We start from the raw sequence: 16,939 nt of genomic DNA, 5'->3' as shown, positions 1-16,939 counted from the left end.
CCTGATGGCCCAAAGGAAGTTGGTCTTCTAATCCTTGACCATGCCCTGATCCCAAGCTTTTGTCCCACCTCCCATCCCTCTGGAAAACAAGGATCTAAAAATGGGCTTCCACCCCACCCACCCATTTCCCCCCTGAAAGTCCCATTCATGAAGTTATAGAGCACATTTGCTATGATCAGTAATCATTGTCTGTCTTATATCACACTGAAAGTATATAAATTTGTACAGTTGCACCATAATAAGAGTTTTGCTGTCTTATTTGGAGATTGACCATGAAGTCTAGCTTATGGGGAAGCTTATGTTCCAGTTTTGACCATTCAAGACTGGACTTAGGCATGATGTGCACTAAATAGCACATTTTAAATATTTTTTATGGAACCATTTTGCTAGACCATGTAAATGGATCAGCCAAGCTGTTGGGAGGCTCACCAGAGCTCAAGTGTGAACTGTCTAGAACTGTTGTGTCTGACCTGAGGGACTGTCTGTTTTCACTCTGAGTGACAGCACGATGTGCTGCAGTTCTTGTTCAGGCCCCCATGTGTTCACTGGTTCAGGATCGGCTGTGTTTTGCCTGGCTAAAACTTGGTAACAGTAGACTTTATAGTAAAACTAGAGGCCCAGTGCACAACATTCGTGCACTGGGGGTGTAGTGGGGGTGGGGTGTCCCTCAGCCCGGCCTGTGCCCTCTCGCAGTCCAGAACCCCTCAGGGGATGTCCGACTGCTGGCTTAGGCCCGCTGGGGAGCAGGCCTAAGCCAGCAGTCGGACATCCCCTGAGGGGTCCTTAGCACTGCTACAGAGGTGGGAGAGGCTCCTGTCACCACCGCTGCACTTGCCAGCCGTGAGCCCGGCTTCTGGCTGAGTGGCACTCCCCCTGTGGGAGTGCACTGACCACCAGGGAGCAGCTCCTGCGTCGAGCGTCTGTTCTCTGGTGGTGAGTGCGTGTCATAGTGACCGGCTGTTCCACCATTAGGTCGATTTGCATATTAGGGTTTTATTATATAGGACTAGAGGCCCAGTGCATGAGATTTGTGCACTCGCAGGGGCGGGTGGGGGGTCCTTCAGCCCAGCCTACACCCTCTCACAGTCCAGAAGCCCTCGAGGAATATCTGACTGACAGCTTACCACTGCCACGGAGGTGGGAGAATCTCGCACCATGGCACTCGCCAGCCATGAGCCTGGCTCAGGGCTTCTGGCTGAGTGGCACTCCCTCTGTGGGAGCACACTGACCACCAGGGGGCAGCTCCTGTGTTGAGCGTCTGCCCCCAGTGGTCAGTGCATGTCATAGTGACCGGTCGTTCCGCCATTTGGTTGATTTGCATATTAGCCTTTTATTATATAGGATAGTCATTCAGAAAGATGTCTGATCAGTGTTCATTAATTACATCTGCTTTCTTTTCATTTCAGATTTGTCCTATTTGTGCAGCATTACCTGGAGGCGATCCTAATCATGTCACGGACGACTTTGCAGCTCATCTGACACTTGAACACAGAGCCCCTAGAGATTTAATATCCTTTGTTTTATTTGGGTTTTTTTTGTTGTTAATCTTCACCTGAGGATATTTTTTCCATTGCTTTTCAGAGAGTGGAGGGCGGGGGGAGAGAGAGAGACAGAGAGAGAGAGAGAGAGAGAACCATCCATGTGAGAGAGACACATCTACTGGCTGCCTCCCACACACACTCTGACCAGAAGTGTACCTGCAACCCAGGTGTGTGCCCTTGACCAGGAATCAAACGTGCCACCCTTCGGTGCACAGGCCAACACACTATCCACTGAGCAACACTGGCCAGGGCTCATTTTGATTATTTTTAAGGACGGTATTCTCATAGAGAAAAACTAACCTTCAATTTATTTTATTTAGTTTATTAGGTATTTTCCTAAAAGTGATTCAGTGTTGAGATACAGTTTCTTATTTCTCTTTTTATTTGCTGACTTTTATATGAATCATGCTCATTAAGTGAAAGTTGACTTGCTCATCATTGTTAGTTTATTACAAACAGATATTTAAGACAGTATTTTCATACAAAAGAGGAAATTGCTAATCCAAATTAAAATCTATTTGCTGTTGCCTCCTTCTACGATAGGTGGGATGGTGGGCAGACGTGCCCTTGGGGCTGTTTTCCCTTTGGAGTCCCCTTCTCCAGGGAAAGCCGTTTCCTGTGCAGACTCTGTAGGAGAGCACACTGAACTCCCTTCCCACTCTCATTTCTGCTTCCCCTTCCAGGCCCAGCCCAAGGCAGTTGCTAGTAGTTCCCTGTGACCTCCCTGAAGTTTACCAGCCCACCAGTGATTAATTTTGTAGACTCCGTGCTCAGGTTTCAGGTTATGAATTTTTTCTAAAACTATCATCAATTAATTTAGAGTTCAGTTTGTATGTAAAGGTGTCAGTGTTCATTCCATTTTGAAGTGATTCGAGCACTAATCACAAGACTTTATTCTTATAAAGTCTTTATTCTTTTTTTTAAATATATTTTTTTTATTTCAGAGAGGAAGGGAGAGAGAGAGATAGAAACATCAAAGATGAGAGGGATTCATTGATTGGGTGCCTTCATCACGCCCCCTACTGGTGATCAAGCCCCCAACCCGAGCATGTGCCCTTGACCGGAATCAAACCTGGGACCCTTCAGTCCGCAGGCTGACGCTCTTATCCACTGAGCCAAACCAGCTAGGGCTAAAGTTTTTATTCTTATTCTTTTGAATGCCTCTTGGCAATCATAATTTAACCTTTGATCTATTGAGAAATAAACAGGTTTCCTGGTTTTCTTTCTCCCATCCCTTGCTCACAGTTCCTAACTTTCTTTTTTTTTTTTTTTTTTAATATATTTTATTGATATTTTACAGAGAGGAAGGGAGAGGGATAGAGAGCTAGAAACATCGATGAGAGAGAAACATCGATCAGCTGCCTCCTGCACACCTCCCACTGGGGATGTGACCGCAACCAAGGTACATGCCCTTGACCGGAATCGAACCCGGGACCCTTGAGTCCGCAGGCCGACGCTCTATCCACTGAGCCAAACCGGTTTTGGCACAGTTCCTAACTTTCTAACTGGAAATATGGCCCTTTAGAGTTATGGGGAAATACGTGGAAGCCAATGGAAAGTAAAGATATGGACCCAGCCTGAGATATTAGCATGTCAGCCTGAGCTGAGCCAGTACTCGGTGAACAGAGGAAACGCTTTTTCTCCTAAGAGAGGGACCCTGAAGGCAACATGAAAAGAGCAATGCTTTCCTTTTTTTAAGAGCATAAGAAAACCCAAATGGGCCAAAAGTACTTAAGCCTTTGAGTCACTTGCGTTTTGTGTAGAAGAATCCTATAATAGTACCCAGAATGACTGTGCTTGGTCCCTGCTCACTCCATCTCCATGAAGAAGCTAGGCAAGGAATTTAAAACCAAGCTGTTATCCTGAACTTTCCTGCAAGTTCAAGGGCATCTAGTGAAGTTGGTGTCCATTCACTAGAATGTCCCACATCATTTACATCTATTTCTGTGAGATTTTTATAAGAGTCTCTGGTTACCAAGAGAAGATTAAACTATGTAAAATGGAAGAGTAGCAAAAGGCATTTGTTACATTTTAGATTCCAAATGAGCATTACCATGAAGTTCTAGAAACAAAATACTGGCATAGCAGGGATCCTGGAAGCATTCTAATTTTTCAGGGGCTTCAGGTGCTACCTGGTAATTTGACATGAGGGAGTGGCTTCTCACTAAGCCTCCTAAGCTCCAGAACCTTTTTCTTTTTTGAGCAGCAGCAATGAAGAACTTAAAGACAACGCTTTAAAACTAGTAACCCAGAGGACTCTCGCACCTCAATGTAAATTATTCATACTATTCTTTTCTCATTACAGACAATGAGATTTGGTTAACTTATATATTAGTACGGATCTAAAAACTGATGCTTCTTAGTTATGGTCACTTCATTGTGAACAAATAAGAAATTCAGCACTGAGAGCATGGTTAGGGAATGTCTCAGCTGGGGCAATCTGACCAGGCAATGCCTTTCACTTCGTTTGGCGGTGTTACTCTGGTTATTGTAGCTGGAACCAGGAAGAAATTTTTTCTTCCTGGAGAAGCTTTTCCCTTTGAACACACACAATATACATACACTTCACATTGCTTTGTATTCGAGTGGCTTTTTTTTTTTTTTAGAGTTAATAGCCCTTATATAGTTACAGATATAGTTGTGATATTTTGTACTCTAAATTAAATGTGCTATTTTGAAATGCTTACAATTTAGGAAATCTCCATTTATCTAGCAAGAGCTCAAGTGATTTTTTTCTTTCCTATTCGTAAAATACTTGGTTTTCCCCCTTAACTTTGGAGTTATGATGAATCGAGTGGTGTTCGACACGTACGTAGAATGTTTCACCCTGGCCGGGGACTAGGAGGTCCTCGTGCTCGTAGATCAAACATGCACTTTACTAGCAGTTCTACTGGTGGACTTTCTTCTTCTCAGAGTTCATATTCTCCAAGCAATAGGGAAGCCATGGATCCTATAGCTGGTAAGTTAGTTTGACATTAATAAATGGAATGGCCAGGAAGGGGGCTCCCTTTAAAGTTTTTTGGTGGAATTTGTGGTCCTGACCTCTTAACACACTCATATTCCTTCACAAAATTCCCCAAATTTTTATAATTACAAAGTATTTTTAAAATAGACAACATAATGTTCATATTATTCTGGCATTTTTTTAAGTAGTTAGAGGCATAAGATAGTAAGACATAGCTATGTTCTGTTTGTGACCTTCATTGAAACCCAAGAAAATCATAAGAGGGTTCAATTAAAAGACCACCAGAATCATGGTTCAACCTCCACAAATACACAGATAAGAAAACTAATTGACAAGACTAAAGAATTCAGCTCTTCTCATACAAGAAAGTAAAGTAGGAATTTCTCTGTTCTTGCTTTGATTTGGGAGCTATGTTGGTATCAAACATACCAAAAAGTACTTGTTGTAATAGCTTGGGAAAGTCTGACTAGAAAACAACATTTGAACATGGAGTTTATAGCAAGTTGCAGTGTTTAGTGCATGGCCAACCTAGAAGCTGGCCACAGAACACAGGAGTTGAGAGTCAAAATAAAATGTCAGAAATCACTGTAGGTAATGGGAGGAAATTAGACTTTGGGTGGATGTGCACACAATAGAGTATACAGATATCGAATTGTGTTGTACACCTGGAATTTATATCATGTTATTAACCAATGTTACTTCAGTAAATTTAATTTTTTTAAAATAAGTGTATCCTAAAATTGACAGGCACAGACAGGCAGTGAGACTGGGAGGCCTGGAGCAGGCCGGAGTGTGCACACGGTGCCTGGGAGCCATGGTGTGGCTCGCAGAGCATGCTGACACACTGACAGGCGTAAATCTGTGACAGAAACTAGGACCCATTTTACTCATAACTGTTCTTTAAAATGTGAGATATGCATGTAAAATCTTCATTCCAGATGTGCTTTGGGCATTGGATGTGCAATGCATTCAATAAACTGAGTTTTGGATTTTAAAAAATGTTTATTTATCCAAAGGGAACCCAGTATTTACTTGCTATCTTTGATAGCGAGGTTCTAAAACTAAACTTAAAATAGTTTCTCAGCTGAGTTTTAATGAAGAAGAACATTTGCTAGCCTGGGAATGTCTACAAGGCAATTGTCAACTCCAGGTGACCCTCCGGGTGGGAGAAGGCATGACTGCACCTTCTTAGATGAAGATGCAGGGACAGAGGTCACCTCGCTCTTAATGCGGGCTGATTGGAATAGACCAAGGAGGCTGCACAGTCAGGGACCCATCAGCCTTACTATGCATCTCCAGTGGTGCTCTGGCTTTCTCATGTGACAGTGCCAGAGGGAAGGCTGAGGCAAGTGGGCAAGGTCTCTTGGATTTCATTCTGATCATTCATTCATTCATTCAATCACTGAGTAAATGTTTGAGTGCCTATTATGTATCCGGCACTATTCTAAGAACTGGGAAGTGTCTTGTTTTGGTGGAATTCATGCAGAGGGTTTATATTCTGATTGGATTAGAGGATAAACCACTTTAATCTACTAAAAAGTAGAGAAAGTATAACTAAATTAGCTCATTAAGCAAATAACTTCAACAATCTGTTATGTTTTGCCTAAAACAAAAATAATTGCATGTGGGTTAATATTCATATGTGCATTCCCCACATATAACACCTCCTACCTCCAAAAGGTATTCTAAAGAGTGTTGAGTTCCAAACTGAAACTAAATGTTGCCATGGGTACCTGCCTGTGGGCCCTCCTTTTTAATGTTCCTCAGAAGAGTGCACCATTTTGTTTTCTGCAATATTTAAGTAGACATTAATCATCTTCATTTCCATTGGCAGAGCTTTTATCTCAGTTATCAGGAGTGAGACGTTCTGCAGGAGGACAGCTTAATTCTTCTGGCCCTTCCGCTTCTCAGTTACAACAACTGCAGATGCAGCTGCAGCTAGAACGGCAGCACGCCCAGGCGGCACGGCAGCAACTGGAGACCGCACGCAATGCAAGCCGGCGCACTAACACAAGCAGTGTCACCACTACAATCACACAGTCCACAGCAACACCCAACCCAGCTAACACGGAAAGCAGTCAGCAGACTCTCCAGAATTCCCAGTTTCTTTTAACAAGGTAGCTCATTTATTAACCTTTTTTTTCAGAAGCAGCGTTTCATTAGCTCTACTCGGTCTGAAATGATCTTTTCTCTTTTGTGCTTATGTATGTTCTTGAACACTCTGTCTTTGATCAAACCATTAAAGCCCATGGGTCTCTGATCAGAATTGCACATTCAGCCTAGCCAGTGTGGCTCAGTGGTTGAGCCTCAACCTATGAACCAGGAGGTCACAGTTCTATTTCTGGTCAGGGCACAAGCCCGGATTGCCGGTTTTATCTCCAGTAGGGGCATGCAGGAGATAGTCGATCAATGATTCTCATCATTGATGTTTCTATCTCTCTCTTCCTCTTTGAAATCAATAAAAAAATACTTTTAAAAACACAAAACTGCATATTTAATATTTCCCTAAGAATATGAAAAATAATTCTTATTTCAGATAAAGTAAGAATGCTGGTGATCCTGTTCTAACAGCATATCATTATCTAACAAGAATTTTCCCATAAAATTTAAACACCATATCATTACGTATATGGGATGTATTAGGTACATTTGTTATAATTAATTTCTTTTTATTACCATTTTCAGTCTGCTATGAAATATTAAAAGATACAAAAGAGGATTTCATAACATGGTTTTCTCCTGTGACTTTGTAAAGAAGCGGTATTTAAATTCTTATGGTCAGCACACACAAAAGCACTAAAAAAGGGTTTATCACAGTGTAAAAAAATATTCAGTATACACAGTAAGTGGCTCTACTGGATGGAGTAGAATTTGTATTTGCTTCTAAAAACTACCCTTAGCAACTGAATATGTTCCTGTGCCCAAAACCTCACAGGCATTTGCTGTGACTTTTAAGAATATAAAGGAGTTTAGAAAGAGCAATGATGAGTAGACTTTGGCCCAACAGAGAGTGAATCTGGACTAATTTGGGCTTTTAATGGAACAGAGAGGAAAATAAAGTAAAACTAAAATAAAGAAGAAAACTACGGTAGCCCTCACCGGCTTGGCTCAGTGGATAGAGCATCGGACTGAAGGGTCCCAGGTTCGATTCCGGTCAAGGGCACATGCTTGGGTTACGGGCTCGATTCCCAGTAGGGGGCGTGCAGGAGGCAGTTTGTCAATGATTCTCTCTGATCATTGATGTTTCTATCTTTCCCTCTCCCTTCAGCTCTAAAATCAATGAAAATATTTTTTTTTTAAAAGAAAACTACTGTAATCCATCAGTTGTCTCTAAAATGCAATGTGTGTGACAAATGTTAGAAGGAAATATTATTTCTATGTAAATGTTTTTTATCTCATACTTTTACATATCTCTGGCACATTTACCGAGTTGTACTAGTAAATAATGTACTGTGGATGCAGAATAGAAAGTGTTTGTGGACCCTGACTAGAACCCCAGTTTGGCACTTACTAGTTTGGACATTAGGCAAGTCACTAACTTCTCCAAACCTCAATGTTATCATTAATATTCTATGAGTTTTGAGAGAGAATTATTTTCAGGATGAATTGAAATACCGGTATATATAGGGTCTGGCTCAGCATCTGGCATAGAGTAAAGGCCCAGTTAATGGGGCCCATTATTATCATTTGTTATGGATCTAAGAAGTAAGTTTCAAGTGGGGAATTTACCTTTAGATTGTCAGAAAACGTTGCTTCACTAAAAATCACAGAGCCACAGATAGCTCCAGCCTACTGCCATGTAACTTACCTGTAGGGATTGACCAGCAGCAAACCTCTAAGTTGCCAGATCTAGGTTCCTACCTCAGAAAGGAGACCTACAAATGCCTGTATCCTCTGAGAGCCCACTGACCTGTGGGTGGAATGAATGTCTTGCCAGTGCCCTTTAGAAAAGACATCTTTCTACCCTTGCCCCATTGTTTGTTTTTTTCATTGTTATTTTGTTAGCCCCAGACTCATTGGGCTTGATGTGGGTTTTTTCTCTGCAGTTTTTCTACACTAGACATCCAGCTCCCAGGGAATGCTGTGGTGACTCTGAGTGCTTTCCTTCGATTCTTGAAGGCCCCTGCTGTCATCTGATGCTGTACATTGCATAGCACCTTGCAGTTTGTAGACCATTTCCCACATCTTTCATTGTATCATTTGTTCCTGAATCACTATTTACCTAAGGCAGTATTTCCCCAAAAATATTCCCTGGAACTTTATATATTCTAAGGAATATATATAGTTAATTATGTTCATTTTTTTTTTCCCTAATGAATAAGTTTGGGCAAAACTAAGTAACAGAAATAATTTATTTACTGTTGGACTTCTCAGAACTTCAAGTAGTATATGAACATGCATTGTGTTCTTCAAGGCCAGGATAGTGGCTGCATTGTCTCCAGGCAAAAACCTGGTCTCTGCTCACACAGCTATTCTGCGGTATGTGTAAGCTCAAGCCTGACCTTTGGTCTCTTTGGCCAGGGACAATTTCTGTTCGTGTTGCCCAGAAACTGATGGTGAGAACACAACTTTTTGGGATTCAAAATGGTTGACTTTTAGAAATGATTAAGTGCCTATGTCAGGTTTCAGCCTTGGAGGTGGAGCAGCTAGTTTGGCTACTTCTCCATCCTCCTTCCCAGGTGCAGTCTGGCCCATCAGAAACCTAGCCCCAGTGCCAGACTTTAGCTACCTCTCAGGAATGAAACTTTTTTCAGTTATTTCCTAAAATAACAGAACAGTAATATTGGAATTACATGATCTCCAAAGGATTGGAGCCTCAGCCTATATGCTTCTAGTTTTTCTGCTTACTATATAGTTATTCCTCTATACATACTTTATTTTTCTACAAGGGCTTTGACTTAGGGTTGTTCCCCTCCACCCCCATCCCCCCACCCCCCACCCCCCTTTTCTGGAGGCCTTTTCCAAAACGAAAGGTGTGGAATGTATTTCAATTCTTAATACTTTTATAGTTTTTGATTGAGAATATGTAGCCTATTGCTCAGTCTTCTATTCCATTTGATACTTACGATACTCTTTTTTTAAAATGTTTTTATTGATTTTAGAGAGGGGAGGAAGGGAGCAGGAGAGAGAGACATCAATCAGCTGCCTCCTGCACTCCTCCCATGGGGGATCAAGCCCACCACCCTGGCAAGTGCCCTGACTGGGAAGCAAACTGTGTCCTCTTTCTTGGTGCATGGGACGGCGCTCAACCAGCTGAGCCACATGGGCCAGGACTCTTATGACAGTCTTATTTGTTTTTTGCCATAAATATCCTCAGTCATTTTCTTTCAATGTTGATTTAATGGCTTTTTATGTAATTACTTTCCACATCCTTTTGCTTTCTTTAAGTTCTGAAATTCAGATATTTTCCTTTGTTTTCTGTGCCATAGATCTAATCATTCAGTGGTGTTGAACTTGACAACTATGAGATTTTGAGCGTCATTTAACCTCTGCTTCAGTTTCCTCTTCCTTTAAAATGTTGATAATAACAGGACTTAACTCATAGGAGTTAAAAGAGATACTACATACAACAAGCACTTAAAACAGAGCCTAACCTATAGGAAGTGCCCAGTATTATCCTTCATTGTTACTTTGGGAAGCCCCTGTCCTGTGCCTCTCAGCATCGGTGGGACAGCAGAGGACAGGTCCCACTATAGCGGAGCTGGAGCAGGCCCATGTGTGCTGCCAGTGCGCCCGGCTCTCAGGGAGCAGCTCTGTCCCGGAGTAGCCCCACTGTGCCCCAGGTGCACCCCGCTCTCAGGGAGCAGCTCTGCCCTGTGTGCCTGCTGCACCTCCTGTCACTGTCGCCCTCTTCTCCCTGTATGGTTATTTTTCCTGACTCCAGTGCCCCAGCTGGTTTTCCTTTCTTTCTTCCCTTGCTTTCCTTTCTCTACTTTCTTTCTTTGCTTCCTTTCTCTACTAAAAATGTAGAGAAATAAAATCAGTACTGAAATTAAGCAGAAATTTGCTTAAGTTATTTAAGAGGTTAGTTACAAAAATTCAATCTTAACATTTGTCCTGTCTCCAGGCAGATAAGCATTCTGGGCCGTTAAACCTCAGGTCAGCCCTGCTTCCTAGGTCCTCGGTAGGAGGAGTGGGGGGTGGGGTGGGAGGGGGTGGTTCTTGTCCTCTCGGGCTTCTGTATATATCTTCATCTCAGGAGGAATTACATGGAATCAGAGAAAAGTCAAGGGAACTTCTAGGAAATTTTTCAGTCAAATACTCTAATCACTACAGCTTTTGTTTTTTGTGACCGGGGTTACTATACCAGTATTTCCCATTGTTACTACCCACGGGTGAAATCCTGGTTAAGGAAATCACTACTTCCCCAGGCATCTGATCTGTTAGAAAGTTTGTTTTGCTCAGAACAATTTTCACTGCAGTTTTCTCTGAAGGAAGTGTGAGAAATCTAAACGTATTTGTCTTACTGAATCTAATTAAAGCATAGATTGCACCTCAGGTAACAGTATTGCTACAAATGTGTGGAATTTCAACAAAATTACGGTGATAAACTAGAGCAAAGTGTTCCAGTAGTGTGCCTCAGATTCTGAGTTTTGCCACCGGGAAAGCCTGCAGTGCAGGACATTGCAGAAGTTGGCCATGTCTTTGTCCGTTGGTATTTGTCCAATAAGATCTTTTCTTTTTGACTTGCACAGGTTGAATGATCCTAAAATGTCTGAAGCAGAGCGCCAGTCCATGGAAAGTGAGCGCGCAGACCGCAGCCTGTTTGTTCAAGAGCTCCTTCTGTCCACCTTAGTGCGCGAGGAGAGCTCCTCCTCAGACGAGGATGAACGGGGGGAGATGGCCGATTTTGGTGCTATGGGCTGTGTAGATATTATGCCTTTAGATGTTGCTTTAGAAAACCTAAACTTAAAAGAGAGTAATAAAGGAAATGAGCCTCCACCACCTCCTCTTTGATGACATCCCAATTCGCAGACAATGTCCTCTGTGCTGTATTTGCCAATGAAAGTGGACAACAACTATCTTGGGTTTGTTTGGTGATTGTAATTTCAGGTCTGTCACTCTTGTTACATTGTGTACATTCAAAAGGAAGAGAGAAAATATATATGATAATCATTTCCACTTAACTAATTTTTACTTCTAGCAGGTAAATGTAGGTAGCAGTGCAGGGGCAACCTCTGCTTCCTGTACCTTGACATGCAAAAGGCTCTCCTAATACTCCACATTCAAACTGAAGAGGAAAATTGAAATCTCTAATGAAGCTGCTGTGTGTATTTATGAATATTAATGAATAAAAACTGCTTGGATGGTTTACCTTAACTACTGCATGAGGTTTTTTGCAGCGTGCATGAGTTTTAGTGCCCTTGTTATTTAAAATATTAAATACAAGGAGTAAAACTTAAAAATAAAAGCCCAAAGCTTTCCCAAACATTATTCAGTGGTTACCAGGCAAAAGAGTTACATGATGAAGTAGCTTTTGAATAATGTCTGCCTGAATCACCTTTCTTTGTGTGCCTCCTACGCATAAAGCCAGCTCTGCAGTGGAACCTTGGAGTTGTAGCGGGTGTCGGCTCCGCCCTTTGTGACTGTCCTATCGCCCTGTTCATTATCTTTCCCGCGTGGAGCTCAGCCTGTCTCTGTAACTCATCTGTAGAAGACACACCAGTAAAGCCACTGTCGGGATCTGCTGCAGGGTGCTCGTGTGCCCTAAAACAAATCTGCTCATGTTTGTTTCAAGTTTTTACTTTTTGTGGTTGTTTAAAGTTTTTTTCAATTGTTAAATATGTTTTATTCAGGTGTAGATGAATTTCATTTGTTCGCTGTTCAACAAAATTAACCTGAATTATGTCGTCTTTGTTTTTGAAAATCTCACATTCTCAATCATATCTGCGTTGTTTATGTATGTGCTTCATAGTTGCTGAGACAGATCAGTATCAGGGGAGCTTGGTGGATTTGCCTTTCCGGGTTTTGTCGATATATTACAACCAAATTCTTAATGCTATCTTCAGCACCTTTTATTTATTGGGTTTTTTCAGGCATAAAAAGTAAAGCCTTTTAATTGAATCATGCCACCTATATGCCTATATTATTGATCCTATGTGTAAAAAAAAAATGTACAGCTTTTTTGGGGTTTGGAGGGGCCGGGATATTTTTTTATTTTCTGTTGCAGTTTTTGTGCATAGACTTTCACAATAGCTCCAAGGCAGGGACAGCGGGTTTGGGGTTTGGGGGGCAGTTTTTGGAATGTAAATGTAGGACTTTTAAAAAAAGGTGCGCACAGCTTCTGATAAATTTATAACCTAATCATGTCTTGTTCCAGTTCTCATCTCTGAACCCTTCTCTCAGTCTCCTCTCCCTAGTCCTCTTCCTTCCTGTGTATTTCTCTGTGTCTGCAACACAACGAGCATACAGACTTGAACACCCTCTGGTGTTCTTCCGAGAACTGTGAAGTCCATGTCCATCCAGATGTAACCAAAAAAGAAGTCACCCCACCTGTCTAGAAAACTGTCGCTCTCCTCCGCAACCTCAGACTCCCAACAGTTTCCAAATATAACAGCTTTGTTTTCCTTGAGTTTCTGTGACGGAAATGTTTTAAAGGAGAATTTACAGCAGGCTTCTGGTTATCCTAGAAGTCCAGTACAGTAGTGATTTTCTTTTTCTCGGTTGTTGAAACGTTTCCAAACCCAGTTTTCAAGCTGTGGTCTTTTCAAACCCATCTTCTGCACATAAGTCACACATTTCAATAAAGCATTTTCAAGACTGTTGACCACTTGAATTTCTTTGCTGTTGGTGAACTAGCCTAACTAACCATTACTCAGAGATTTTATATCTCTAATTCAGTATTTTTTTCTTCTTATGCTAAACTGAGAGGTCCTGATTTTGTGTGAATGCATTACTTTGTATGTGAGGCATAGAAATTGCCAATTATATGCTTTCCCTTTTCTGCACAAATTCTGGGGGAATGTAAGATCCTTCCTTTTTTAACATGGTTAGAGGAGACAACTGTAAGTTTGTTTAGGGCAGTTTGATTTAGGTGATGAATTGAACACTTAAGAAGACTTAAGATTCCATCTCATGTAGAATACTGTATATTAATTATTTTTTACCAGCTATTTTACAAATACCTCACCTCATCCTGTATGTAATCAATAATGATGTATTATCTTAGGGTAGAAAGACACAGACTATCAATATAAAAATATATTTTAAGTCCTTCAAATTCTTGTGTCCTTTTTCTTTAGTTTCTGAATTAACATATTTTTGGAATTATTGAATAATAATTGCAAAGGCTTTGATGTAGAGGAGACAAAATCAATACACTATTGTTTATTTTGGTTACACCCTCACATTTCTTAGGAGCAGATGATGAGTTTTGAGAGGTTTGGTTTAGTTTAGTTTTGAGAGTCTGGGGTGTAAGTTGGTCAGGGTTCTGTGGAACTTGTCTTCACGTCCTGGTTAGTAACTGAAGTCTTTCTGTTCAGTGTTCTGGAAGAAGTTTAATGTCATGACTGAGAGAACCCAAAAAAATTCACAGTGAAGAGGAAGAGCTACAGAGAATGTTCACTTCTGTATGTGTGATTTACGGAATAGAATATGCTGTGTGTTTAAGACTCCCGGAGTCATTCCTGCTAAACTATAATTGTGTGTAGGATTTCCATGGGCATCACATTCCTGGACATCTCATCACAGAGAACAATGGAATTTGAAATTTGACTGAGATAGTAGAATCTACCTCATGACTTCCTCAGATTGTCATTCATTTAGCTTCCTAAAATATTTTAACTGAACAAAAAGACATTCCTATGATTTTATGGCTATAATCAAAATATAATTTCTGTTAATAGCTACAGTGAAATGTTTGGATTTGGATTTATATTATATTGTTTTTAACCCACAGAATTGGAGCTTGGGTTTTTACTAACAGTAGTGGATTCTCATAATTAGACGCAGGTAATTTAACAGAAAGCCCATCTCCCTGTGCCCCCCCCCCCCCCAAGGAAATATAGCTTAGGATAGCAGATTACATTATTAGAATAACAGAAGCCCATCCCATTATCCTCTCTCCCAATATTTTTCCCTCTCAATACTTGATTTTCAATAATGCACAGTGGTCACTAAGCCTATTGTGTTTTTTTCTGACCCATAGGCCACAAATAATTAAAATTAAAAATAAAAAAACAAAACAGGAAGGGTTCCCAAGAGTTCTCTTGATGGCCCCTCACAGCAAGTATTCTACTTACCTGTGTGTTTTACTCCGTGGTTTTGGGATCCACACAAACCTCAGTAGTTTGTAGTTCTACTGAAGGGCAAATGGGAAAGGGAGGTGATGAAGAGGAAAGGTAGTGGAAGGAGGTCGTTGGAGAAAAGGGGCCTTTGAATGGGATCCCTGCCACTGAAAAGTGTTCAGAAAAAAATCTGTCATTGGAGTCTAATATGGTTAGCACCGCCCTATGAAACAGAAGTATAAAAGCTACAGATAACAGATGAGTGGGTGCTAAAAGCTCTTTAACAAATGTATCAGTTTTGTAAGGAAAAGCCCCATAGCTAATATAAAATCTGGTGTTTCTAAATTACTGGCATGTACAGTTTTGGAGGCACGTGCGAAATTGATTTCATTAACTGTAGGTATGAAATTTTCCCAGAGTTATACACTAAAGTTGGTGTTAGTGCTGGCACCAAGGGCATGCTTTTCTGTGCTTTCTAAAGCTCCCCTAGGCACTTGAAAACCAAAACAGTTCTCTCCCTTGGGCCTGGTAACAGGCCCTGTCTCCAGATTGCAGTGGGGAGAGGTTAAGCTGGGATGCACGATGGAGCAACAGTGCAGATTTTCTGGTCATTTGTGACAATGTTGTGAAATTCTGTGGCTTTAAACATGGACTTATCTGAATAATTTCATGACAGTATATTCCAAAGCCAAATTGGAGTGACTTTCAGAATAGTATCTAAAGTAACTCGTGCCCATCAGCTTCAACCATGCTTCAGCAATGCGTTGCCTTTGTTTCTGGTTAGGACTTGTTAACTCTTGGTTTTTCAGCCCATCTCTGTCAAAATTCTGTAAATTTATAAGCTTAGGGAGTTCCTTAAGGAACCCTGCTGCAAGCCTCACATACAGATGTTGCCACGTGGTGAGCAGATTTCAATTTGAAAGGTTCTTCATCTCAGAGAAGCTGGTCCAGAACCTAAAACCCTGTGGCATTTTAATTGCTATCCGATGGGTAGTACCTCGGTTAGGTCCTGAGATTACAAGGTAAGATGTTCCCCTCAAGTCCTCTGGTTTTATGAAGTCGAACTTGACAGCATCTGTTTTTTTTAAGTTCAATTAAAAAAGACTTAAGTAGTATGATTCTGTGTCCCTGATAAGGCCCCTAGGTGCCCAGATTGTGCACAGACGTTGATGTGTGCACACGTGACCTGAAAACCCTGTGGGCCCTGTGTGCACAAACCCCTCAGGCCTAGACCCATGATTTTTCTCTTCTAATCTAAAGGGCCTTTGCGAACCACCGGGAACCTGGTGTTTCCATTGTTTCCTTTGTAGACAATGGCTGTGGCCTGTGGCTTCTTGGCTCCTCTGTCTACACAAACCACCACCACCCCATCATACTTTTTGAGCTCAGTAGGTTCAGAGCTTTGGTCTAAGCCCCATTAATTTTACAGAATTCTTCCCTCTTCCCCTCTCCCCCCACACACCCTAAGAGGATTCTTCAGAAACAGTTAAAGGCCTTTCTCCCTCACCTAGTTGGGAGTGTTTTGTTGGAGTTGGTAGATGAATCTGGTGACAAATCTGAGCTGGAGAGAACTACTTTAAATCTTGCTTCCAGATTTTGGTGAGCGTGTTTAGAATTCTACCTTACATATGAAACAGTACGCATTTAATAGCCACGCTGGCAGGAAGACAGTTGGGACATCCTATTCTGTAAACTGGATGAAGTCCCAGCTTGTTCCTTAAAGGTTCTGACTACACCGTGTATAAAAGGTTTACCTGAGGTGGAAGCACCACTGTTACCAGTTAAGACGTGTAATACCCCTGAATTAGCAAGCAGACCCAGCCAACTAGGAAGCACCAGCCCATCTAGGGGATGAAGACTTCATGGGTTCCTGCACCCTAGTCACGTCAACTGTTCTGGCCAAGCCTCTGTGCTTTTCATTTTGTCTGGGAGAGCTGCTCCTGATGATTAACAAGACACCAGCTTCGCCAATGAAACCCAGTTTCGACAGGCAGTGTGCGAGTGGAAGTCGGCTGGATTACCAAAGAGCTTGTCAGGCTGCCCCTGAAGCCCAGCCCAGTGGGACAGCAGCCACCTCGTTGGCGGACCATTCTTAGATTGACAGCTTCCCTTGGAAAATATCACACTGACTATACAGTAGTATTTTTTATTTATTTTTAACAGTTCTTATTGATTTCAGAGAGGAAGGGAAAGGGAGAGATAGAAAC

At 41.6% G+C, this 16,939-nt stretch overlaps 1 protein-coding gene across 1 annotated transcript in view; it reads left to right on the top strand.

The window, feature by feature from the left end:
* Window positions 1–13,271, top strand: part of KCMF1 (potassium channel modulatory factor 1) — a 62,426-nt gene extending 49,155 nt beyond the window's left edge. Inside the window, exons 4-7 of the mRNA XM_080684494.1 lie at window positions 1,407–1,528; window positions 4,322–4,500; window positions 6,341–6,623; window positions 11,202–13,271. Of these exons, the coding sequence (XP_080540620.1) occupies window positions 1,407–1,528; window positions 4,322–4,500; window positions 6,341–6,623; window positions 11,202–11,463 (846 nt within the window). The 3' untranslated portion in view covers window positions 11,464–13,271. The remainder of the gene's footprint in view (window positions 1–1,406; window positions 1,529–4,321; window positions 4,501–6,340; window positions 6,624–11,201) is intronic.
* The last annotated feature ends 3,668 nt before the right edge of the window (window positions 13,272–16,939 follow it).

The sequence above is a fragment of the Plecotus auritus genome, assembly GCF_963455305.1.
Source record: "Plecotus auritus genome assembly, chromosome: 8".
Taxonomy (NCBI): domain Eukaryota; kingdom Metazoa; phylum Chordata; class Mammalia; order Chiroptera; family Vespertilionidae; genus Plecotus; species Plecotus auritus.
This window is presented reverse-complemented; position numbering and strand designations above follow the sequence as displayed.